We start from the raw sequence: 26,418 nt of genomic DNA, 5'->3' as shown, positions 1-26,418 counted from the left end.
GCATGGAATATATGGTCTAAAAAATGTATCAAAAGTAATATGAACTTAGAACTTATCTTTTTGCCCAAAAAAGGGAGTTTTAGTGTCAAAAAAAAGGTATTCGAATTATGACCTCAAAACAACAAGGTGCGATGGGGATAAGGATCAATTATTCACTTACTTCCTTGATTCACCAACCGAATTATATAATAGAAAAGAGAGTTTTAACCAGAGAGGGAAGTTTGGGACAAAAATAAATCACGTTTTCTCTCCTTACATCATATAAGTGTATGTATTTGTTAGGAAAAATAACTTTTTTTCCCCACTAACTTGTTCAGTAGTTTTTGTTTTGATCCATTAAATTTTCAAAGTTTGATTTTAATACGTTAGCTTTTGGTCTAATTGTTGACTATGCAAGGACAAGCCAACAATTAACGATGTCACGTCAATATTTTCAGTGCCATGTCAATATTTTTTGTTACTACTTCAACACTCCAGGAAAAAAAAGACTGAAATCCAAAAATCAAAATTTGAAAATTTAGGCAGCAAAAATCCAAAATAACTAAATTAGTGAACCGAAAATCATGTATTAGGTGATGGGAAAAGATTTGGTCCTTTAGTTGATTTAAAAAAAAAATTGGATCTTAGTACAATAATTAGGCAACTTTTGTATTTTTAGTTGATCAAAGTACATTTCAACCATTATACAAAATTCAACAATTATTCGAATAAAGAAAGTAGAACAAAATTGAAATGATCATTTATTGCATACGTGTAATTATAAAAATCGTCCTTCTGGGATGGAATAATTAATTAACTATATTTTACAAATTTCTAGTCCTCTTGAGAGAATAATTATCGATCCCAGAATCAAATGGAATTAAAAAATTCTTTGTCCCGGTGACAATATCATTCTCGGATCAAACTTTGTTTTCATTTCTTGAAAAGATTCCCATTTGGAGCCGAAATGTTTAACCCAATCTTCCTTGGATTTGTAATGTGGAAGATACTGCTTAATCTTGATTCCACTCTTTTCACAAAATTCAAGTATCTCATTATTTAATTTTTCATAAATCTCCACTTCATCAGGCATACATGAATGAAGTAACCCCAGAGTGTAGAAAATTTCCTCTTCCGGTATAACGGCAGACGTCCTATCATCCCATCTGAAGAAAAAAATAAAAATAAATCAAAACGAAAAAGAGAAAATATGATCCTCTACTTAAATTTACACAAGTTTGATTTTGTCCATCTAATAATCAAGATTTCTCGACTGTGCTGAAATGACACCAGATATTGCTGATATTTATTGATATATCAAGCACCAATTGACATTTTCAATTTTAGGATTTTTCCTACAAAAATGTTATTTTAACGTATCCAGAAAAAAAGTATATTAGATTTGAAAGAAATAGAAAAATCTTTGTACTTGATTCTGTTAAAAGGGTAGAAAAGGATGGGTCCTGAGGTGGTGTGGTTATGTCTCCTTATGATGTGGGCAAATACAGCATCATTGAAATCCAAAATGGTTGACTTGGGTACGAACAGATTCAGCCATGGATGAGCTTCCGAGTTATGATTGTCTCCGATCGCAACTCTGCTCAGAAAATCAATCACCGGCACGTCTTTCTTGAATATGAAACCGGAAACGAATTCCAAATCTTTTCCCATAGTTTCGAGTTCCTGAGAGTTAAATGAACAACCACCACAGCGAACAAAATGACAAAATTGTTAATTAGCTGCATGCATGTTGACAAAACAGTACCCGGCCGGTCCCGAAATAAGTACGAACATTCGAACCAATGACAAATACCAATTGTAAGGTTAAACACACATCATATACGAGCAACAAAACTTGCAAGTTGTAACCAGTAATATATGTACGATATTACAATAAATGAGGGGTGTAATAAATTTATGAAAATTTCTTAACATAACAATAATTGTATATATGTAAAAAAAAACGAAATCTGTAGTCACTAATGCATACGTACATACATGTGTGTATACCTCATCAATGGTGTTTGCGGTGAGATCATCATAATATTTGACGACTTCGATGGAGTAGAGGAGACCTTGGTTGCTCTTCAACAAAGAACTGATTTTGGATTGATTTAAGGAAGAGTAAAAGGAAGATCTCCAGTTATTTGGAGGGCTATTGTCCGTAATAAGAGACCCTTCCACATAATCTGGGCCATTAATGTTACCCGAGGAGATTAAATATTCTTGATCTCTTGTGAATTTTGAGAAATCATTATAAATCAATCTCACCCATTTGGCCTAACAAAAAGAGAAAAAAAAAATAGTTATAACGCTTGCCAGAAAATATTGGGTTCCATCTCAAAAATCCAAAATCCGGTTTTGAAAGCTTCATCAAAGGCGCGCGAAATATACTTTTTGTTTTTCGGATGAGAAAAATATACTATTTCATGCATTTGTATCAATAATTAGTTTCAATATTATTTGAAATTTAATTGAGTCCATAAAATAAGAAGATCCAATGAATTTTTATGTGCTTACTCTTGACGGAGCTTTATTTAGTCGAATTCTTGCCCTGGCAATAATGCCAAATTGTCCTAGACCGCCTAGGACAGCAAAAAACAACTCAGAATTCATGTCCTTAGAGCAAGTCATGAAGTCCCCTGTGCCTGAATCAAATACATGAAATAAAGACCTTTGGTCAAACAAGGCACGAAAATACACGATTCCATACGTTAATTATATCGAACTTTTAAAGAAAATCATGAATAAAATTTCAATTTTTTTCCTTATAACATGACAGGGGCGACAATTTTCCGGCCTCCATATCATCATCATATTAAAAGTGGATGGAAAAAGTAAATCACATGCATGCAAAAAATGCATGAAGAAAGATTCTTCCATTCACATGATAAATCACTCAGACTGACTCCAAACTCATCAGTCCAGAAACCAAATACCTTTTGTGACTTTGTACCTAACACATGTAACCATATTCCTAGACAATTTTAATCCTCAAAATCTACTTTAAATGATATACAAAATTAGAAATTTTGGCTACAAATAATCATGAAGATCTTATCGAGAATCTCAGGAAAAAAATATCAGAAAATCATGAGTAATTAATGATGGATGTTTATTGTTCTGTTTATATATTCAATATAAAATATGCAAATTTCCCAAGTATTGCTGCACATGTATATTTATTAGCAAGCTACAAAGTTGATCAGCACGAAATTAAACGTTAAAATAGAGTGTTTATTTAAAACCAATCTCTTAAAATACAACTTTAATTTTTTTCATCAAATCTTGTCCATCATCACTTTGCCAGATCCGGTGGGTAACTCTCTCCCTAGCACTGTATCAATCTTGGCCCACTGAACATTCTTATAAACCGAAATAAAGTGCAGAAAGCAACAATTCGAATTGTGTATAAATCATGTTATACATGTATATATGTTGTGTGTATGTATAGTTTTGATATGTTATCCATTAATCGTATCCATCTCTGTGTCCACCAATGACACGCACCTATTGGATATGATGAAGTATATCAAAATTGTATATTTAATATTTGAATTTCATTTCATTGATAGCCATAGATGTTGACACGATTGATGAACATCGTGTGCGTGTATTAAAGTGAGAATACGCTCCAGAAAGTATATATTAGGTCAGCCTCAGTATGACTTTATGCCAGATTATAATATATACAAAGTTTATAATTATAATTGTGATTGCATGCAATTAACTCAAACAAAGTGGTAATTCAATAATTCTTGATTACGAAATTTATAACTTGTTATTTCACCTTTTTAATGGAATAATTACTGGTGACTATTATGTATCCACTAATCTATAGATATAATGTATATATTGCACATATCTCGCGTGACCGTTTTCTAGTAAATGAACATAAATTTACCTGCCCCGATAAAATATAACATAAAACGACATCAAAATAAAATTATTTTTACCTGTAATAACATCAAGTTCATGCACGTTGCTGATCTGAGGACCGTGTAAGAACGATTGCCCACTGATTCCGCCATTCGAGAGTGTTCCTCCAACGGTTAAGTACAGATAATCCGTCCAAGAAACCGGCGCAAGCCCGTGTTCTAGCGTCGTCTTCAACACATCAATCCAGGTTTGCTCACCCCCGACGTCTGCGAAAAACCCTAACGCGGGGTTCCACGAGACCCTAACTCGGATCCCGTTTCCAGCCAGGGAAGTCATTTCCACCACCACCCCGTCACCAGCCATCGCTTGCCCTCTCACGGAGTGGCCCCGCCCTCTGGCGGCGATGGAGAAGGGAGTCGAGAGGTTGTTTGACAGCTTGATGAGACTGATCACTTCATCGACGGTGGAAGGGTAGAAAACCGCAGACGGGGTTTCTTGGACGAGGTTCCCGTAGTCTGCGGAGGCTATTGAGGTGGATCCGAGGTCTGTTCGAAGAAGTTTTCCGATGTTTTGTCGCAGGATTTCATCTGGGAGTGCTGTAGCCCATGGAACAACGATGAAGAAGGTGATGAAGTAGGAAGCCAACATTGGAGAATGGTTAGCTGCCATTTTCGAGAAGCTGTAATGTAAATGGAGGTTGATTTTTAATTTACAAGGGAATTGCGTGGAAATGGAGAGGGTATTTATAGAGAAGAAAAGGTTGCATGAAGAAGGGGAGGTGAATCGTGGGGTCTGAGGATAAAAATCTTGGACATGTGATGCATGAATTCATATCAAAGATACGAAAGGACAAGACTTTAAGATGCTACTTTTTTGCCTATGTTGCAAGTGAATTCAAATTGGTTCACCTTATAATATCTATCATCCCATATAAAATGTAAACATTTACATAACACATACACAATATATTAACATATTTATTCTCTTACATTCATTTTAAAATTAACACTAATTATTTGTGGTCGATGCCCACTCATTCATCTTTATTCTTATTGTACATTAAATAAATACAATTTCAAATTTATTTACACAATTTAAATGTGTATTTATTTTTAAATATATTTATTATGTAAAATTATTTAATCTTATTTTGTGAAGAGAAGTTGTAAAATACCAATTCAAAGATTGTTGTTATATTGTGACCAAATATGTTCAAATAAGTCTGCACAAAGTTGGTGATGCATATGACTGTCACATATTTCGGAATTTGTCTGGAGATAATCAAGAAATCAATATCGGTTGCCTTGGATGGTTTGTGTGGGCTTGTCACCTCATCGTTGTAACAATTTATCACGTGACCCCCTCGTGTTCAACAATCATATTGTGCAAATAATGAATGATAGCATAATATATTTTAACTTTAATTTTTCTGTAACAACGACGAGCCGGACCTCCGACAATTGGCCACCGAGCTTGGAACACCCCAAATGCTCGTTCAACATATTTTCTTGTAACCTCATAACTTTCCTTAAACAACATCCTTTTGGGATCCTTTGGGCAAGGAAAAACCTTCACGAAAGTAGTTCATTCCGGATATATTCCATATATTAGATAATATCTTTCGTATATTGAGTCTCGTTGACCAGTAAATTAATCTACATGGCATTTCCTTACAAGACGTTATTGAAAATGAGAACGTTAATATCATTACGTGAACTTGCGACACCAAAGAATGCATGTCGTATCCACAAGTCTTGAGATGCAACAGCTTCAAGCACGATTGTTGGTGACCCATGACCTCTTGTAAACTGGCATTTCCAAGCAACTAATCAATTTTTTCATTCCCAGTGCATGCAATCAAGTCTGCCCCACATTATAGGGAAGTCGTGCCTCCAATCATGCATTTGAAGAAGACATTCAACATCATTTGCCCTTCTCAAATATCGATCACTAAATAGTTTAACCACATATCCGCAGAACTTGAAAAATCAGTTGATGGCAATTGATTCACCCTTGGGTAGGTACCCGTCAAGATGGACGGCTGAGACTCCATAAGTCAATTGACGAATTGCAGTCGTGCACTTTTGTACTAGTGACAAGCCTTTTCTTATCACAGAATTGTCCATCTGCTGAAAATACAATGAACGACTCTCAAGTGCATTAACTGTGCTAAATAATAACTCTCTTCGCATTCGAAATCGTCTTCAAAATATTTGATATAGATACACCGGGTTTGTAGAGAAATAATAATTAAAGAGCTTCGCATGCCCGACTTTACGGTTTCTTTGGATGAACTTTCTTCTTCGCCGCATCCCGTTTTTACTTTGACATGCTTCAACTATTTGTCAGCTATGTTGAAGTATAATTGACATTAGCTCTTTTCCCGGATTATAGTCTTTGTCATCAACTTCAACTTGGACTTTGTTTCATTTGTCGAGCTAGAGTTGTTACTATTGGAATATTGAGAAATTTTGGAGAAAACAAATTCAATCTGCGTGTTTTCCAAATGATATGCTCTTTAAATATTGAACAATTGTGGAGCACAAAGTGTATATATATTTTTTCTTTTCAAAGATTATATTCCAATGAACCAACCACTCCGACTTTCATCCCGGAGACTCAATTGTCTGACCGTAAATCCCAATTAAACTCGCAAATTTGGAGAAGATAGATTTTGGCGCTGAGAGTAGGAAAAAACGATCAATATGAAGAATATCGAAATCCGAAAGAAACAAACATTCATTATCATAAAAACAATTTTTCTTAAAATGTACGTCATCTAGAAATTCATGTTTAAATTACTTTCATGTATGGATAATTATTGCTCTTCACTACAATCACATGAACTCAATGCATGCTTCGAATCTATACTTTTAATGAAATCGATATCTAATTCATTACTAAGAGTGCGAGAAATTTAATAATTTATTATTATAATATATTTATATATTAAATGAATATATTTCGAACATGTATTTTTTAGTAACTTGTAAACATGTTCTAGCCGAACTGGAACTCGAGCCTAATTTTTTTCCATGTTAAACTCGATTTAATTCATTTACACTCCTAGTCATTAAGCATATAAATAAACTAAATGTCAAATATAAATCGGCTCAATCTTGACACCAAATTAATTTAAGTTCTTTTTTTAGATATTTAAAATCATGAATTTTAAAACTATGCGATTTATTTGGATGAATAAAATTTAAGTCATGAGTTTTCAAAGTCACTTGCGTACAATCTGGGCACATTTATTAACTATAGTAACTGGTTTCATTTCAAAACCAATTAATTCTATTTGACTAATCATATCTATTCAGATACGATCTCAACAAATTCCGAGCTCAAAATTGAATACAAAAACACATATAATCAAAATCTAACCTACTTTGGCTAATATATATATACCACGAAAAAAAATAATATACATGAACAAACTTTTTAGGTGGGAAAACACTTTGTATTACAAAATTTGGTTCACGTACGAGTGATGATATATGGAAATAATTAAAGAATCTTTGAAACAAATCCATCGAGATTTGACGTATCGATGCAGCAATGAAGAGTAATATTCAGAGAAGAAATATGGAGGAAATGAAGTGGAAACGTCCCCATGTTTTCTTTCCCGATCATAGTCAGATTACGTTGTCCTAAAAGTCAAATTCTAACCATAATTGCCATGTCAATATTGTCCCACCAAAATACGTAACATATCCCCTCGAGCACTTGGTATATTTTATTGATGCTTGTCTCCTATTTTATAAGTTTTTTATTTGCTAATGTATTCTTTTTTTGGTATGAACTTGAAAACTACTATGTAAGTAAGGATCGTCCAAGATACAATGAATTTGAATATGATTTACAAGCATATCTTGTGAAAGTAAATGAGTAGATCTTATTGAAATATACAGATAGATCGAACTGATACACACTGTATCTTGTAGGTTCAAAATTGTGGTTTTCAAATGTTTTGTATTTTTAGTTTTTAGCCTTAAGATTTTAGATAGAGGTAATTTCTGTTTCAGCTCTGAATTTTTAGGAATATCGCTTCAGTTAGATTGCTTTCAGGAAATGATCTAAGAAATGAATTTCAAATAACACTCATTATAAGAGTATTTGAAATTCGTCGTAGTTATGATTAAAAATATCTAAATTTATATTTAATGGATTTGAAATTAATTGGGATGTATGTATTTGATTTGGAGGTAGATATTCGAAGAACGAAATTGAAATGAAAAAAACCATCTTGTCTTTGTCTGTACACATCACAATTACCGTTACCTCGACATAGATTAACAAATACGTGTATTTGAAATTTAGCGGATATAATTCATTTAAGCAATGAAACTGATTTGAAATACATGTCTTCAAATCACTCAATCCTAACACATTTAAATTTTATCTATCAAAACAAGTCAAAAAAAATGTGAAATTCATTATCTAAAATCCATACATAAATTCAAGAACAACCTCTGTATACGACAATAATGTAATTTTCATTTTTTATATTTCATAGTGATCTTAATCGAAACTCGATCAAACCATTCAAATTTCTATGTTTTCCTTGCATGTTTTTTTTAAAAAAAAAACATGATCTAGGTTGGGATTCGCATATTTTTATGTCCCAGTCAAAGGACAAAATTGAAATGAAACATTCAACTCAAATCTTTGATGATTTGACTCAAATATCTCATACAATATTTCAATGAGAAATATACTTCACACAAGAATCGATCATACGATCAATGATGAATTTATATAAGCTAGTGGAGCAGTTTAGTGGTTAAATTATTTAGAACTTGAAAATATTATGATTTTCCAGCTAAAATATACTAAGTCCGTCCGGGATATCATTGGAATAACCAATTGTACAAACACATTTACTATTTTATCTTTATTAATTAGTGTTTTAATGGTGTATAAAAAAATGCTAGAAGTAACTAATACATTTATCTATATGAGTATATTGAGGAGAATAAGAAATTTACAACTAAATATAGAAATTTGATTATATAATTCGAACAAATGAAAAATAATTAAGATGTGTATATTTTGAGATGGAGAAAGTAATAAATAGAGAACATATGCAGGAAAGTGATGAAAAATTGAATTATATCACAAATATTAATTTAACTTTGTAAACTTTACAATTTTGATTATTCATGGAACTATTATATATTTTCTTTTTTATTTTAAAAACTAAGATAATAAAAATTAAATTGTTGCTTAATCAAATCATGTTCACTCGTCTTGACAAATAAATTGTTGGTCAAATTAAAATTCTAGATAATTGGATGGAACAAGTAATTATCGACCACTTGATGATAATATTCATAAATTGCTCTACAACGTATGTCTCGTGTGAGAAGCACTCATCCGACATATGAAACTGACTAACCAAAGAATCTCTCGACGGAGAAATTTTAGCATACGTATGCAATATCTATATGAATAATTATAACTAGACAATACTCTAGATATGATAGATTCGTATAAAATATTTCGACAGGGACGTGAATTTAAATTCATATTAAATATCGCTACCCAAGATTATCCTAAAAATATAGTGCTAAATTCGGATTTCGACAAAAAGATATGCGACCTGAAAAATTATGATGAATTTGATTGTTTGCATTCTTAGGTTTTACCTAGAATACCTATGTAATGAAAGAAACCTAGTCGATATATTGACTTTGGAATCGTGGTCGAAATATGTCTTCCAGCTTCTTAAATAAAATCAAACATAATTACTGTCACGTCTCGGGCCCGGACTCGCGCCTGCGTGACTACACAATAGGCTCATATAACAACTACTTTGTATTCATCATCGCTTTACAAAAATGATTAACTCAAGTTGCTATAAAAGTCAATTGTAGCCTATTATAAACTCATTTTAAATCTTTAATTTTTAAAATGTGGGACAAGGGTATCACAATTACTGCACATATAAACTCAGTCATGTATCATCTGAATCATGCATAAGATACTTAAAGTGCAAGAAACATATTACCCAATAAAGACGTGTAATGATGAAAACGATTGAGTTCGAGTTAGGGTTGTTGCATGTTTTGCCACATTAACACTATCCACATTAATATTATATATGTTTTGAAATATGGGTCATTAATATATACACGATTGAGATATTACTCTATGAGTTGTATTTCATCAACCCATAAAGACAACTTAACCAACAGACATACCGAACGGACAAAAACAATTAATATATGGAGCCGAAGAAAGTTTGGAACAAGTTCAAGTACTAAAAAATTACAAGGGATTTGTCATAATTTTCATGTAATAGGCTTGTTGTGGAGTGATTGGGAGTAACATTTAAATAGAAATATTTTAATTTATGTGGAAAAATCCATAAATTAGGTGGTAGCATAGAGAAGATTAATTCAATTAAGGATGATTTAGGTATTCAGCGACAGTATATTTATTTTTTTTATTATTATGTTTTTAAATTTTAAGGTTCCATCTGTTAAGGAAGTGTCGCATGTTTCCATTCAAAATTTCAATGATTTTGACCTTGTACAATTGTATGCTCCAATAGAGCTAAGAGTAGCCCACAAAAACTAGCCATTAAATCACCTTTCACGTCGATTTGTTAATATAAAGTCGTTAGGAGTTAGGGGCTATATTATTTATCTTGCCATATACTTGTTTAATTTGTGCAATTAATGTTCAATTGACACATAATATTTATAATGGTAACATTTTTAAAAAAATAATGAAAATGTAAAAGTTTGAAATGAACTTGTGATGGATTGTTCGATGATTTATTGCTCGTATGTCACAAAAGTTCTAAGTTTGGAATGAGATATCGAGTTCTAGACTCAATTGTTATAATTTTCTCCCCCAAATTTTTTAAAAAAATTAGGGTGGATTGGACTATGCCAAATAAATGGAAGGAGTTGGTTAAATTTGAATGAACTAAGATTACTAATTTTAAGTTCGTCGATAAACAAGGTCATTTTTTGAATGATTGTTTGTTCAAATATGTTTGGATTGAATCGTTTGAAAAGTCATTTGAAATTATGTAGGATAACTGTACTTATAACTCATGCGAAATATTAAAAAATTATGAATCCTGCGATCCTTAAATAAAATTAAAATCATTTTAAAACTTTGTGTTTTGAAATATGAAGTACATTTTCCCTTTTTACAGGGGTTATACGTCTGATTTTAACATGAGATTTTCAAAGATTAATAAATTTTATATATGGGGTTATCGGCCATTATAGTTTTTTTATTACGTGAAAATCCACGTCCGCTACATTTCTATAGGTACTGAATAAATCTTTAGCCTAATGCAATATAGTCTGCAAATCACGTTAGTCAGATAAACTATAGTAGACAAGTTCTGTGTGACAAACTCGTTCGAGAAGGGGTTGGTAGGAGAAATCGAACTTTTGACCATCGATCAAGAGTCCACCTACTCGATCAACTCAGACACTCATTCCGAGGAAATTTCGCCTATATGCTTTGGCTCGTTGTGCTGGTGGTCCAGAGGATACACGTTTTGAGTAGAAGACTAGAGGTCCTTAATTATTATCCAACTTCGGAAAATTACATTTTTTTTAATTTCTATATTTACATGAACTATTATTGTATATGTTTAGCTTTAAATGGTTGGCTTTCCAAATGTGGAGCAAAGACTTGTAAAACCAAAAATCTTGTGTATATATTTCAAAATCATTATATCTATATGTGAAAAGGCAATTAGATAATCATGTCCCTAATCAATTTCACGTGCTAAGTTAGCAAATTATTAGCATTATAGACAAGAAATTATTATGTTTCTATGCATGCGTGCATAACATAAAAATAATTATTACGTCTATGGAAATTACTTTTACCCTTTATTGCACGAGTGCCTTTGCCTTGAGATGTCAAAAAGCTATTTAAAAATCAGCCCCTTTTCCTAAGTTGGAAATAAATTTTTCTCCAAAACTACTTGTGAAGGTAAAAGTGCTAAAGATATATAAAATTTTTATTAAAAAAATATAATTTATAAGTATATATAGATAGACCAATTCGAAGCGAAAAACAACACGCCGTCTCGCGAAGCAGATTAAATTTTATAAATAATTAGTACAAATATTTTTCGAGTTACAAAATTTAACGATTATATATTTTCTTTTGGCAATTTGATTTTTGGACACAATGATAATTCTCTGTAGACTTTATAATGTTGTGAACATATGGACTTTGATGCCACTTAAAGTGGACACATTAGGGTTGTAGCTAGGTTGAAAATTGAAATCAGTTCTAAATGAAAAATGACACTTGGAGAAAATAAATTCTCGAGTTAGGCCAATTTGAAAGTTCTCTACAAAAAGATTTATTTCTTTTTCTATTTTTCTTTTCCTTTATTTATTTATTTATTTTTATTTTTGAAAAAAGCACAATGAACAAAGATTTCTGGATCTTCCATAAACAATCGACACGAAATCCAAATCAAACAATTTTTTTTTATATAGACCATTTAATTTCACTCCCATGGGTACAATTTTCCGACATTGACCACGACATCTTTTTTTTATTAAAAAATTTCAGATTGTGAAAAATCAATTTTGTGACGTACATGAGTTAATATGAAACTACGATTTTTTTGGAACTGTAAACCGAACTTTGATCCGTCTCTGAAAGACCGAAATCGTGTTTTTTCGAATCCAAAATTAGAATTGTAACCAAAATCTCCGTTCGATTTAGATCCCCAAAAAAATCAGACATCCCAATCATGTTGAATCCATATATTAACATTAACTTTTAGGTATAGTTTGGTACATAGGATAAGAGATGTATTGATAAATAATCCTCCTTATCCCACGTTTGGTACTTTTTTAGAAAGATCATGGGCCCGTGATAAAATAGTTTTATACAAAGATAATGTATCTCTTTTAGGACATGTGATAATTTGAATTTAATGATAAAAAACACCACAAAAGACTTAATTTTCCTCAATATATAAAAATCTTAAACCATATTGTTCTATCATTTCACCGCCCCATCAAATAAATATTTTTATTTATTTTTATATATTATATAAAATGATAGATTTTTATAAATTTCAATAAAATTATTAGTATCACTCGATTAAGGTTAATTTTGTCATTACAATATAATATATATATATATATATATATATATTTAATCACTGTTATTAAAATCATACCAATAATTAAATATAATATCCTACATCTTATATATCTTTAACTTATCCTTATATTATATATCACATGTTTATCCTATCATGTATACAGGTCTTATGTACAGTGATGATGTATGTACAACAATATTTGTAAAATATTTTTTAGGGAAATTTGTAAAATAACCCTGATTAAATAAATCTTTTTTTAAAAAATAATCTCCTCAAATGTATTTCTTAAAAAAATAATTGATCAAAGTTTTTTTAAAAAAACATCTTTTTACACCACAAAAAATTCAATACAAAAATTCACTTTATCAAAATCTTATTATATATTAAATACAAAATCTCATGATATAATAGCAAAATCTCATGATATAAATAGTGATGTAAATATCATTGTACGATATATTTGTAGTAATTTTTGTATTTATTATATTTAATATGTATAGACCATCCTATCATCTGATCTTGCCTTCCTTGCCCAAATCTTAGGACCATTCATTCATCCATTGTTAAGTATGTCTTTAATGGGCTTAGAATTTGGATTTCATTTTCAAAAGCCCATATATATCTGGCCCAAACAGGCATACACCCATAGTATTTATTCAAACCTAATACTGGTTTATTTATATTTATAACCTCAAAAGACATTCAGTTATCCAAGTTATGAATTAATCTTCATCAAATAATAAGTCATTTAGTTAATGGAATGAGACGATAAAAGATATATGATATTATACAACTTTACTCAAATATTGAATGAAATTAATATTTGTAATCAACTAATACATCATCGTTCAGACAAAATGATTCCAAAAAAATTAGTAANAAATGATTTGAATAATAATTCTATAAAATCAATATTAAATAACATTTAAATATTATTTATGAATTCTCATTTCAAGAGTAAAACGGCAATCTTCCTCTTCATATTTGGGGAGATGGGTTTTGCCGATCTCGAAGACGAAATAACAAGTTTTGACAACTCTTTCAGCCAAATGCTTATTTCTGTCCCTAAAAAAATGATTATTTCTACTTCCAATATGTAGCAATTGACATTTAATAGAAGTCTACTAAACATCTTATTTGATCGTTAAAAATATGATTATAAATAAAATCATATATTAGAATACTTTATGTATGTTACAAAATTTTATAATTTATAGAAAAACCTAAATTTTCGAATTTTAATTATGTTTATTTGGTCTAAAACTTGCAATAAACAAATTCTTAATATAATTAAATTGGTTCAGTTTGATTCGGTTTGAATGAGATTCTGAAAACTCCATTTGAGGGAAAAAAAAAACCATAATCAATTTTTTTTTGCATCCTTTCTTGTTTGTCTCATCTTAAAGATACTTGTCATTTTTTGCTGTTACTTTGTTTCGTGTCGATCCAAGGTAAATTCTTATGTGCATGAGTGAGTTTTGAGTGTTGTGGACTCTTAGGCATACTTGAGGTTGGGGGCTTGAGTTGGATGCTATGTGCTGGTCATTGATCCTTCTATCTAATTCCAAAATTATATCTCCAAAACATTATTGGTAGCATAAAAATTGTCGAAAAAATACTCACTGTGCTAAAATATGGCCTCCTAGAGGTTGAGCAATTTGGTGATATTTGGCAATAGGAATGGAGACGAGAGGATTCGCCTCTTGTAAAACAGATTATAGGTATTAGATATGTTATGATTCGAGAGCTGAGGTCTGTTGATGCGACGGTTTTGTGCTTGGAGGGGTGGTTTTGTGGTAATGTGGGGTTCAGTCGTGCGTACCATTTCTTCTCGTCGGCAGTGGGACGGTAGCCTTGGAAGCCTCTAATCATGAAATCGTTTATCCTCCCAAAGCACATGTTTGCATTGTGGATATTTGCACATAACAAATTCTTAACCCGTGATAGGCTGAGATATATGTATGATCAGTCTTGTGTGCTATGTAACACGAAATTAGAGACATTTGCACAACTATTTTTTGGCTGCAATATTTCGAACAGAATATGGGCAGGTGTGCGTGAATGACTAGGAATGAAAAAGATTATGGGATCTTCGACAGCAGTCCTCAAAGCTTTCAGAAGTGTCTATCGAGGTAATTCAACCCTAAATAAGATTAGATGTGTTGCACTGATAGCAACAGTTCACAATGTGTGGAATGCAAGAAACTGTGCTATGTTTGAAAATGAAAAGTCGGTGATGGAAGACATTATCAAGAAGATTAAGATTCTGAACTTTCGGTATATTCCTAGTTCGATTTCTGTTATAGATACTATGTAGTAGGTGATTTTACGTTTATTGACTCTCGCTGGGATACCCAAAATATTTGTACTTGTATTATCTTTTTATAATTATTAATGAAAGTAATTTCATTAAAAAAAAAACATCAAGAAAACCTCTTAATAAAAACATTCCATTTCATTGTTAGGTTTTAGAGCTGTAATAGGTCAGATCAGTCGAGTGAGTCCGTCCTATCATAAAAATTAGGTCTGTTGAGTTACTATTTAATGGCTCGCTTGAAGACAGGCCCAAACAGGTGGCTCGGCCCCTAGTTTTTTTTATTTATTATTTTATTTCAATGATTTACGTAATCCCAAAACAGATTTAGATCTAAAAAAACAAAATGACTTTGTGTAAAGTCTCACCAAAACAAAAACCTTTGTAAAATACATTAGAATAGGATACACGACCAAACATGCTAATTCGGAAAGCATGCGGAGACTAAGATCCTAATCAAAAGAATTCAATCACATGTTTGAATAAATGTTTTCCGCTATATCAACTAAAGATAAAGATTGTATTTATTACATAATTATGCTTAAAAAATCCAAATTCTGCGATACATATAATAGTGAAATTAGTGCAGTCAATTAACAAATCTTATATGTTTTGAAAGGATAAATATGTATGATCAAATAAATTTACATCATTATTTCAATAGTAACATTATATTAGAATTTTATTATAAGTAATAATATTTTAAAATACACTTTATTGTATAAAATCATCAAATAATTGGGGTTTAATAAAAACAAAAAGTATATGAGAAAAGTGAGATTACAAAAATTCAATGGGGCTCTTATTATGAGACCCTTTCCCTTCTTTCTTTTCATGCAACTATCTCATTAATTGGCTATTAATTGCAATCGATATCAAAGAAATCTAATATCTTCCCAGTCAAGAACATAATAAATAATATACAATATTTGTAATTAATAATTAATAATAATTAAATATAACAGAATCGCTCTCAGATGTTCCATCTCTGTGTCTCATGTGTGCATGTGAGTAGGAGGGATAAACTCATAAAATCTTGCACAAAAACAAAACATGGCTGTCGCTGTTTACCAGCTACTGACACTCGCTTGCAACAAGTTTGTTCTTTTTTTTCCTTTACTAGAAATGTTTAAATATTGCTAGCTTTTTATACACACTTTTCTTTAATTGCAAATATGTCAGTGGAAACGGTTGTTTCTCACTTGTTTGTTGTGTTCGGCCTGGAAAATTTCGAATCTTTCATTTATTCACAGCTCCCATATCTTGTTTTTATCCGGTTCCAAATTTCTGTAATGCCCATTTAATCAGAACGAGAAAAGATTTATTTTCGTGGTATCGTCCTGTGTTTGATTGCGTTTTTGCTAGCAACTGACCCTCCTTATTTCTTGTGTCTTGCTTGCCTCTCACTCTTTCTGCCAGTAGGTCTCCATCTTTAATCTAACCCCTTTTGTTTTTTCTTGAAGACATCTATCTTTATTGCACTGATTTCAGAAAGTGCATTGTTCTTTGTGAGGAAGAGTTTTTTGGGCTTCCCTTATTTTGATGCTATGTAGCCTCTTGACGAATGGATTTTCATTGAGATTGAGTGGAGGGGTTTCCATTTCTCTTGTTTTTATTTTTGGGTGAGATACTGAGATGGGGGTGATGCTGCTGCAAGTTCTTGGATTGTTGCTGAAAGTCTGTGCCTTTACTTGTTTTATGGTGATTCACGCACTTGCTGGTAATTATTTCAGTTTGTTCTGCTTAAAGTTTTATCCAAAGATCCGAGAAGTCCTTGTTTCCCTCAGTGTTTGGAACAATTGGTTTGATTGTTCTAGTTTGGAGACTTGCCGATGTTTTGATTTAGTTTTGGCGACATCAAGCTAATGCATGTCCTTGTGTCTAGGAATTAGTTGTTATTGTTATTTATTTATTTATTTTAAATGTTTAGAAGTAAAGGGTGGATATCAAATATGATTGTGAATTCTGAATTTCGCACATTGCTCAAAATCTTCATTTATTTTTCTTTCCTGAAGCTTTCTATGTTCTCAAGTTTGTTTGCCAGCACAAGTTCTGACTTTCTGTAGTTTATGTAGATAGATTCGTAGCACCGAATTGGAATTTCATGCTACAACCCCTTAAAGATTTGTCGGTGAAATGTGAAGTATCCAGATCATTGAATTGCCTCAAATATCTTGTCGTAGTAACAAATGCCTTCAAATTTTAGTGGCCGTTTTTCTAATTTCGTAAGCTTGGCCTATTGATAGTTGAAAGATTTTGCTAGGCTACATTGGCCATAGACCAATCAAAATTCAATGCGTACTTGCCGAAGTTATTCCCCCATTAGCAGATATGTGCGTATTAAATTTCAAAGGCCAGGCTCGTATATATTCACAAGTTGTTTGTTCCATCTCCCTGGAGTGCATAAAAATTCGGCTGCGACTCTATTCTTGTAAAAATAGAATTCTGGATCATTGACAATGAAATGTATGATATCCGATTTTATAAATTCTAATGGCAGACGTCCTGAAGTTTGTTATTCCTAGTTTGTATTGTTTTGATTTTGCATATTCATAATTTTGCCTCTTTCCTTATTTTCTGAAGGTTTTCCAAATGGAGAAGGAATGCCTGGACTTTTGTATGACGAAAATGTCTTAATCAGCGTAGCACCTGTTGCAGATCCTCCATCCTATGGTAGTATTCGTATTCATAAATGCATTATAATTTTCAACGCAACATTTGATATTAAATTAACTTGCATATGAATCACCATTTCAGGGACAGGTTTCCAACCTCCACTCATAACTCCTCCTCGCAGCTCTGGACCAGTACCTCAATCAACAAAAGGTCTTATCTTTTCCCCACGCCCGAGTCCTCTTTCAACACCACCTCCAAATATTGTTGTTCCACCCACCACATCTATTCAGCATCCTGTCCCAGTCATGCCACCGGTACCTCCTCCAGAGCAGCCTTCGCACACAGAACATGTTCCCCCTCCCTCTGTGTTGGATGCTCCAGGTAACTAGTAATAATATGAAATCTTATCGATTTATATTGGTTCGATATGATTTAGATTTTCAGTACGCAGTACCGAGTGTTCCACCTTCTAGTAGTTCGTCATTGGAGCCAAGATCTGCTCCGCCAAATTCTCATCCAACTACAGCACCTGAAAATAATGCTCCCCACTCACCAATAGCTCCAGGTTGTTAAAAGCTGATGATTTGTTCTGACCTTATGATTATTTACCCTGCAGTGAAATTCACCTAATATTGGATATTTTGAAACACAGTATCAAATGCATCAGCACCAATGAGTAACTTAGGCAGTCCGCCACCTTCACGCTACTTTTTGCCTGAAGAACCACCATCCCTTCCACCTGGTATGAGTTTTTTCACTACATTATTGTTCAAAAAAACCGTTTGAGTAAATCTTCAACCAAATCATCCTTAAAGATGATTGTCTGACGAGTCGATCACATGGTGCAAGACATGTCTTCACCTCCATCATCTCCTGGAAATTTCCCACCTGCTGATCCAATATTGCTGAAGAACCACCATCCAGCCCACCAGGTGACACTAGTGTAATTTTTTCAAGTTTATCAGCACAATTGCTATTTAAGTCTTCTAGTTCAGCTGCATTGTGCAGCAACCAACTACCATAAAGTAAAGTTGAGCTAAATGGATGAATGTTGCCTCGATCACTTTTTCACTAAAAACCATCAAGAATCTTCTTTGACCACGATGGAATCTCATAAATTTTGGGGAGTAAGCGACAATTCATTGAAGTTTAACTTTGATATCACTTGAGTATCTTGGTGAAATGAAAATTGCTTTAAGGGTTGTAAAATTATTATGTAACAAGGGTGAACTTTTGTTTTTTTTTTTTTAATCCTACAATTATGCACTCTCGTGGATAAAGAACAAAAAATGCAATTTTATCAGCATTTATGAACTCCGTTTTGTTTGAAAACAATTTTTAATCAGAGTTGCTATAGTTCATATTTCTTGAAAGACATGCTTCCCGCTCTATGATATTACGAACATCTTTGTTGAGGGAGGATATTATTAGTTCAACTGCTATACTGTCCTTTTCTGGCAGAACAAAATACCTCTCCCATATCAGCACGTCCTCCAAGTGTAACAGGTGCTATACCAGTTCCATCGCCCGTAAATAATACCATCATTCATTATGCACCTATAAGCCATTCCCCATCTGAAGGTTTGTCAAATCTTTCTATTTTCCTAACTATAATCTGGACATCAAGTAAATGAGCACTTAGTAATGTGCACTTCTTCTGGTTCAGCTCCTTCAGCAAGTAATCTGCCAGGACATTCTAATAGTGCTCCTCCTCATCCATATTCCGAGTTGGCTCCGGGGCCTTATCCATTGAAAAAGCCACGTCATTCAAGGGATTATAAGACCTCTCCTGCTCCATTGTTTCATTTAATCCCTCCTACTTCAAGCACACAAGGTTTTTCTACACTCCCAAAAGTTTTTTTTTCTGATAATAACACCTTCATACTTTATATCTGACGCATATTTTTTCCCCATTCAGCTCCAAGCTCAGGCCCAATGGCTGATTTCCGGCATTATGCTCCACCACCCACAACTGCAGGCTTTTTATACTCGGTCGGACCACGACTTATTATTTTGTTCTTGTTGTTGTAATGTCTAATAATGTCAAATGACAGGCTATTCTCAATCTGCATCTCCGATGCTTGCCCCAATTCCTTCCTCAGGAAATCACCATCCTTCTATATTTTCTTCACCTCCAAAATCTCCACCCGAGCGTGCTAAAGGTAATTTTTGTCTGTTTTTGCCCTTCTGTATGGGTAATAGAAAAGCTGCCTTTGAGTTTTGGTTTGACTTTACTATGAGTGCTTGAATGAATACTGTCTTTGTGTTCGAAGTTCCGTTCATTTCTCCTATAATGCCCCCCGCCTCTGTATCAACAAAAAAAAGTCCAAAAATGCCGCCGCCATCCCCGTTGCAAGAACTGCCACCTCCACCTCCTCATAAAGGTGAGTTTTTTTCACCAAACTTCAATTTTCTCAGGGAAGAGAAAAATTGTGAATCCTTTTTCAAAAGATTCTCGTCCTAAACATACTCAATTTTCTCTGGTGCTTTAGCTATTACCTGTCAACAAACTCAATCATTTATCTTATTTCACAGCTTGTGCTCCTCTGACTTGCACCGAGCCATTAACATATGGTCCTCCTGACTCTCCCTGCGTCTGTGTGCTGCCAATACAAGTTGGGCTGAGCCTTACTGTAGCACTATACACCTTCTTTCCTTTAGTTTCAGAACTCGCAAAAGAAATTGCTGCTGGAGTACATATGAAGCAAAGCCAAGTTCGCATCATGGGAGCAAATGCAAATGCAGTTAATCCACAAAAGACCATTGTTCTTATTGATTTGATACCTCCCGGAGCAAAATTTGATGACACAACAGCATATTTAACATTTCAAAGATTTTGGCACAAGCAAGTGGTTATAAGTACATCATTGTTTGGTGATTATGACGTGATATATGTGCAATATCCAGGTAACAGTGTGGACCTAGTTTTTTTTGAATGGGTTATCTGTTTATGGTTTGTCCTTAACAATCGAGTTGCCACCTTACAAATCTTAGGTCTTCCCCCTTCTCCGCCTTTGCCTCCATCAACCATTGGCATTATAGGAAGTAACCCATACCCTGGTCGTGACAATAATGCAAGAACTGTACAACCCCTGGGGGTGGATGTAAGGAGAAATCAGCATAATGATGGACCAAAAAGAGGCATTCTGGCATCAGTCATTGTATCCGTATTCATAATCCTTGTCTTATTTTCTGCTATTGCATGGGTTTTCTTGTACAAACACAGAAACCGTGGCTACCTATCTAATCCAACTCCACCAACTACCATCCGTTCCCTCGCAAAATCATCAGGTAGAATATGGTTTTCCTTTTTTTGGCATACATTCATCAGTGGTTGGAAGCAGTCAGTGGTTGTGAGCATCATAGTGACACAATGACTCCATTTAAAAATTGTTTATGAACTTCTACAAAAATATTTCGAAAATTTAGCTGATGAGAATATATAATGCATATGGTGTAGGCAAGGCAGTATCTATGATCGGTAGAAGCCCTAGTTCTCCTTCTTTCTCCTTGAGTTCAAGCTTTGCAGCTTATACTGCCTCTGCAAAAACATTTAGTTTAAGTGATATAGAGAGAGCAACCGATCACTTCAACGAAACGAGAATACTTGGAAAAGGTGGCTTTGGAATGGTCTACAGTGGCATGCTTGATGATGGGACCAAAGTTGCGATGAAGATACTCAAGAGATATGATCAGCAGGGCGGCCGTGAATTCTTAGCGGAAGTTGAGATGCTTAGCCGGCTTCATCATAGGAACTTGGTCAAACTTATCGGTATATGTGTTGAGGATCGTACGAGATGTTTAGTATATGAATTAATACCAAATGGCAGTGTGGAATCTCATTTACATGGTGTGAACTTTTGAGTAACTCCTGTCAATTTATATTTCTTTTCATTGGCTGTTTTAAATATTGTATTCTCATACTTGTTTTCAGGTATTGACAAAGAAAGTGCTCCACTTGACTGGAGTGCCCGGCTAAAAATTGCCCTCGGAGCTGCTCGAGCTCTAGCATATCTGCACGAAGATTCAAGTCCCCGAGTCATACACAGGGACTTCAAGGCCAGCAACATCTTACTGGAAGATGATTATACCCCAAAAGTATCTGATTTTGGTTTAGCTCGTACTGCATTGGAAGAGGAAAACAGACACATTTCGACCCGTGTCATGGGAACCTTCGGGTATAACTCTTTTCTTATAGATCTTGTTGAAGCAGTTTGATGTGTGCCTTTAATTAGAAATGGTGAACCCGCCTCCTTTGCCCTCGTTTTTATGGAAATTCATGCATCGTCCTGTTGGTGAGAAATTGTATCATTATTTCATATTCTTTTTGCACTCTTTTTTTGTTTTCGTGTCAATATTTTGAATTTTAACCGCCCTTTATGCATCATACCAGGTATGTAGCTCCTGAGTACGCAATGACAGGGCATCTTCTTGTAAAAAGCGACGTTTACAGTTATGGCGTAGTCCTTCTCGAACTCCTTACAGGGAAAAAACCCATAGACTTGTCTCAGCAACCCGGTCAAGAAAATCTAGTTTCTTGGTCCCGCCCGCTCTTAACTAGTAGAGAAGGTTTAGGGTCGATCATCGATCCATCCTTAGGCCCCGATTTCCCATTCGACAGCATAGCGAAAGTTGCTGCTATTGCTTCGATGTGTGTCCAACCAGACGTATCACACAGACCCTTTATGGGAGAAGTTGTTCAGGCCTTAAAACTGGTGTACAACTAGTGCGAACAGACAAATGAAGGAGAATTATCTATAGATATGGAAGCTAGGAAAAGCACTAACTCAGATAGATTACCTGATCTCGTACTTAATCAGTCCCCGATATCCGACTATGACAATAGGCTCGATGCCGAGAAAGATCTTTCTATGTCGGAGCTTTTGAGTTCGTCTGCAAAACCCGGGAGAGACGATTCGGAATCGTTTAGGTGGAATTCGAGCTCCGGACCTTTGAGAACAAGCAGCAGCAGCGCCGGTCGTCTGTGGAGGACGATGAGGCGACTATCAGGAGGGAGCGTGAGTGAGCATAGGATGTTCCTTGGAATGCGGCCGGGGTCTCATTAGTGTTTCACTGAATCATTTTGATGTTCATATATGTTATGTTTTTTGTGGTAAAATTTTCATCCATGTGCTTCGAATTTAAATGTACTTAATTGTCTTTTCCCATGAAAAAATAAAAATTAAAAATGTTGAGTATATAACATTTTTAAATATGTTATCGTCTCTAAATAAATTTTTTGGATCCACTTCTCTCGTACAATACATGGGTTGCTTTCTTTGAAGACACTATAACCATTAAATGGTCAGTTTGATACTGAGCATGTAAATGATATTCATATCTGGAATTATAATATTTGATTTTATTCTAATTATCAATCACATCTAACTTCAAATTAATTCGAGTTATTTTTGTATCAAACTAAAACATGATGAAATAGCTCATCTGACATCAAGATTTCAAATTTGAAACGATGTCTCAGGTTCGATATTCAATTATAACAAATCTCATACGGGCAAAAAAAAAACGAAATTACTGATTAGATTTTGTAAATAAACAAACAAATTGAATCCTAATGCATCATATAGGATTAAGTGACGAACCAAGATGCCAGCCCAAGTTTAGGCGCGTAAAAACGTGTTGCTATTAAAGAAGCGATTTTCTCGTTATTAAGAAGCGACTTTAAAGTCGAGAGATTTTCTTATGAATATATAGCCCAGCGAATCAATCGTCTACGCCTGCGCTCCTTTAAACCCTCGGAAGAAGAAATGGTAATCTTGAATCTCAGGAGCATTGATTTCCGCTGTTCTTACTCGCATTTTTCTCATCTTTTGATTGATTACTTGTTTTTTCGGAATGTGTTGAAGCTAATTTTGATTTGATTTTCTCAAAAAAGGCTCAATCTGCGAAACCGATCTCAAGCCCCGTCCCGGACGCGTGGTACCCAACACTCGCCGTTTTTATGCTCGCCATTGGACTCGTCGTCACCGCCTCTTTCTTCATGTAAGGATTCATTCTCTTGATTTTGGATTCTGTTGTAATTGATGGGTTGAGTTTGGATTTTTGCTGGATGCTTTTGATTTTAGATGCTGGTTTTGGATTTTGGCACAACTTGTTTTTGGTAGCATTTTCTGTTTATTTTGTTGGGGATCCATGCACTTGATGCATATAAAATATACAGCTGTGTTTTGAATGAGATCGCAGCCACGAATATATATTTTTTTTATCTACACCTTCTTGCACGATTTTGGAGAGAAGTTTCATTCTTTGCTTTCTAATAAGAACTTTAATTTAGTGTTTATTTTGAGTTGGTTGGTGTGGAGCGTGTTAAATTTATAGATTTGCTGATAATAGTGGTATTCCACCTTATTTGCTTTGGCTGGTGACAAATCTGTCTCTTGCCAACGACAGTATTTACTCTTGTTCAAATTTTACATGATTTGAAGCTACCCCAACAGTCTGTCTACCCCTTTTTGTGTGTCTGTATGGAATTATGCCAAATCTTGTGGATTATCTCGACAGTACTAATGTACTATGGATCAGATTGGGTCGATCGCCTTGGTGCATGATAGTTTCTTCATGCAGTTTATCTTTCTTCCAGCATTCATACCTGTTATGTACCATCGGAATTCATTCTGGTGTTGGTGTTGATTCTTTCTTTTCTCGGTTTCTCTTTTCTTTTAAGATTCATAGCTTGGTTGTTGTACACCATCCGAATTCATTCATTTTTTTTTCAAAGTTAGAAAAGATTGCAGTTTGATGTTGAATAATATTCATGTGCTTTGTAAATGTTACACTGGATAGTTTTTATCTGTTACATGTTAAATGGATAGAAATTTTGGCTAACACCGAAGTAAACCATGATGAGTATTAACGGAGAGTTCTAATATCATTATTGAGTTGAGGGATGTGTCACTTTTCTAAGTGGACAAATTTTGATGTTTATGTTGTCATTAGCAAAAATGTTGTTCCCAGGCCGTCAACACAACAATACATTAGACACATTAAACATACAGCAAAATTCTCCAACCTATGAAAGAATGCAGCCTTTCACCCCTTAATAAAAGGTCCTCATTGTTGATGGTGGTCAACCTTGAATAGCTTTGAATTGGAACTGGTCAACTGGATCTTGAGGGTTTTGAAGCAGGCCTGAAGTGGTGATAGCATTATTTTTCACACCTTCAAAATTAGTGGTGGTTGGATTTTGAAATCACCTCATTACACTTTTAGCATTACTTTTGGGAAAAAATCCGTCACTTGATGAAACATTCTCGATAGGCATGCAGAATATAGGAGCATTCTCGATTGACAATAATTTTTCTAGTGCTTAAAGCTATTGACCAAGCTATTTAATGAGTGGAGTACTGTCTTTTGGTTATGTGCTCCTTTATCCTTTACCTAAACTTAACCCTGTTGTTCCATTGCATGTTTCTTGGCATGCCATAAAGACTGAAGTTCGCAATTCTCTGTTTATACGATAAACGGATTGTTCATTTAAGGTTAAATGTTAACTCAGGAGTTCATCACATTTGCACAGGAACTAATGAACGTTGCATGCTATCTGAAATAATTAATACAGTGATCTCAGGATATGACACTTTAGTGGAGTCGTTTATATCAATATTGCAAAGCTATATGATTACCTCGTCGTAGTATATTTGACATTTACATGCAGCTACGAGGCCACATCCTCGAGGAAGAACCGTAGTCTTGCAAAAGAACTAACTACTGGTGCGGTTGCATCTGTCTTCTTGGTACGTCTATAAGACTCGTCTTATTCTCACAGTTATACTTTCAACTTTTGTTTGTTTGGTGATATGAAGTGTACCGTTCTTTGGCAGGGTTTCGGGTCTTTGTTCTTGCTACTTTCTAGTGGAGTCTATGTTTGATTTCTGAACATCGAGCTTGCGAGACAAAACCATATCTTGGTGAATGTTGATGCCAGTATTTATGAATTAATTCACAATTCCTCACATTTTGAAACCAACTTGGCAAAAAAAGAAAAAAAATAATATTTAAAATTTCGCATTTATTTCAAGTTATTTTATTATCTTGCTATTTTGGTGTATTAAATTAAATAATATTTTAGCACGATAATATTTTCTTCGGACCAGGAGTTATAAAATATAGTCGGTGACAAACTCGTGATGATATCCAATCAAATGGTGGCACATGCTTCTGACTCGAGCAGATTTAGGCCAGCCCACCAATTTCAGAAACAATGGGCCATAGAAAATTACATATGAGGCCCAATTTCCACAAATCGCTGTCCTGGCCCAAAGTTGCTTAACAACGAAAGGGTAGAACGCTAAAAATTAATAAAATGCATGTCAAATCTTCAGATAAATAATCGTTAAAACTAGTAGTTTAGAGGATGCTTTGAGGCATTATTTGGATCGATTGATAGAATGATGAGACATTACTTATTGAATGATCAATCTATTAATTCTAAGGATAAATAATATAGAATAATTAATCGTTGAACCAACTTACAATGAACATGTATTTAAAATATTTCGTTCTA

At 33.8% G+C, this 26,418-nt stretch overlaps 4 protein-coding genes across 5 annotated transcripts in view; 3 read left to right on the top strand and 1 right to left on the bottom strand.

Moving 5' to 3' along the window:
* LOC140971435 (uncharacterized) overlaps nt 1-19,495 on the top strand; it is a 39,470-nt gene extending 19,975 nt beyond the window's left edge. Inside the window, exon 2 of the transcript XR_012174306.1 lies at nt 19,476-19,495. The gene's annotated coding sequence lies outside the window, so the exon portion shown is untranslated. The remainder of the gene's footprint in view (nt 1-19,475) is intronic.
* On the bottom strand, nt 660-4,597 carry LOC140961365 (cytokinin dehydrogenase 3-like). 2 transcript variants are annotated; one of them, XM_073419853.1, is made up of 5 exons: nt 3,936-4,597; nt 2,500-2,627; nt 1,978-2,259; nt 1,409-1,662; nt 660-1,145 (listed from the first exon to the last, which is right to left on the bottom strand). In XM_073419853.1, exons 1-5 carry the CDS (start codon nt 4,525-4,527, stop codon nt 860-862), a joined length of 1,542 nt encoding a protein of 513 aa, XP_073275954.1. In that variant the 5' UTR covers nt 4,528-4,597; the 3' UTR covers nt 660-859. The 2 variants fall into 2 exon arrangements, with proteins under 2 accessions (XP_073275954.1, XP_073275960.1); XM_073419859.1 differs by having other exon boundaries at nt 664-1,145; nt 1,990-2,259; nt 3,936-4,594.
* LOC140971434 (receptor-like serine/threonine-protein kinase ALE2) lies at nt 16,285-23,068 on the top strand. Its single transcript, XM_073433699.1, has 15 exons — nt 16,285-16,998; nt 17,862-17,951; nt 18,036-18,275; nt 18,346-18,459; nt 18,547-18,636; nt 19,356-19,475; nt 19,561-19,728; nt 19,813-19,872; nt 19,949-20,056; nt 20,168-20,278; nt 20,430-20,801; nt 20,889-21,185; nt 21,355-21,744; nt 21,829-22,072; nt 22,288-23,068. The coding sequence occupies exons 1-15, from the start codon at nt 16,914-16,916 to the stop codon at nt 22,619-22,621; spliced, it is 2,823 nt and encodes a 940-aa protein (XP_073289800.1). The 5' UTR covers nt 16,285-16,913; the 3' UTR covers nt 22,622-23,068.
* A 431-nt stretch (nt 23,069-23,499) lies between these two features.
* On the top strand, nt 23,500-25,932 carry LOC140971426 (uncharacterized). The gene is made up of 4 exons (XM_073433692.1): nt 23,500-23,665; nt 23,791-23,897; nt 25,570-25,648; nt 25,736-25,932. The coding sequence occupies exons 1-4, from the start codon at nt 23,663-23,665 to the stop codon at nt 25,781-25,783; spliced, it is 237 nt and encodes a 78-aa protein (XP_073289793.1). The 5' UTR covers nt 23,500-23,662; the 3' UTR covers nt 25,784-25,932.
* The last annotated feature ends 486 nt before the right edge of the window (nt 25,933-26,418 follow it).

The sequence above is a fragment of the Primulina huaijiensis genome, chromosome 2 (assembly GCF_012295235.1).
Source record: "Primulina huaijiensis isolate GDHJ02 chromosome 2, ASM1229523v2, whole genome shotgun sequence".
In the NCBI taxonomy this organism is placed as follows: domain Eukaryota; kingdom Viridiplantae; phylum Streptophyta; class Magnoliopsida; order Lamiales; family Gesneriaceae; genus Primulina; species Primulina huaijiensis.
This window is presented reverse-complemented; position numbering and strand designations above follow the sequence as displayed.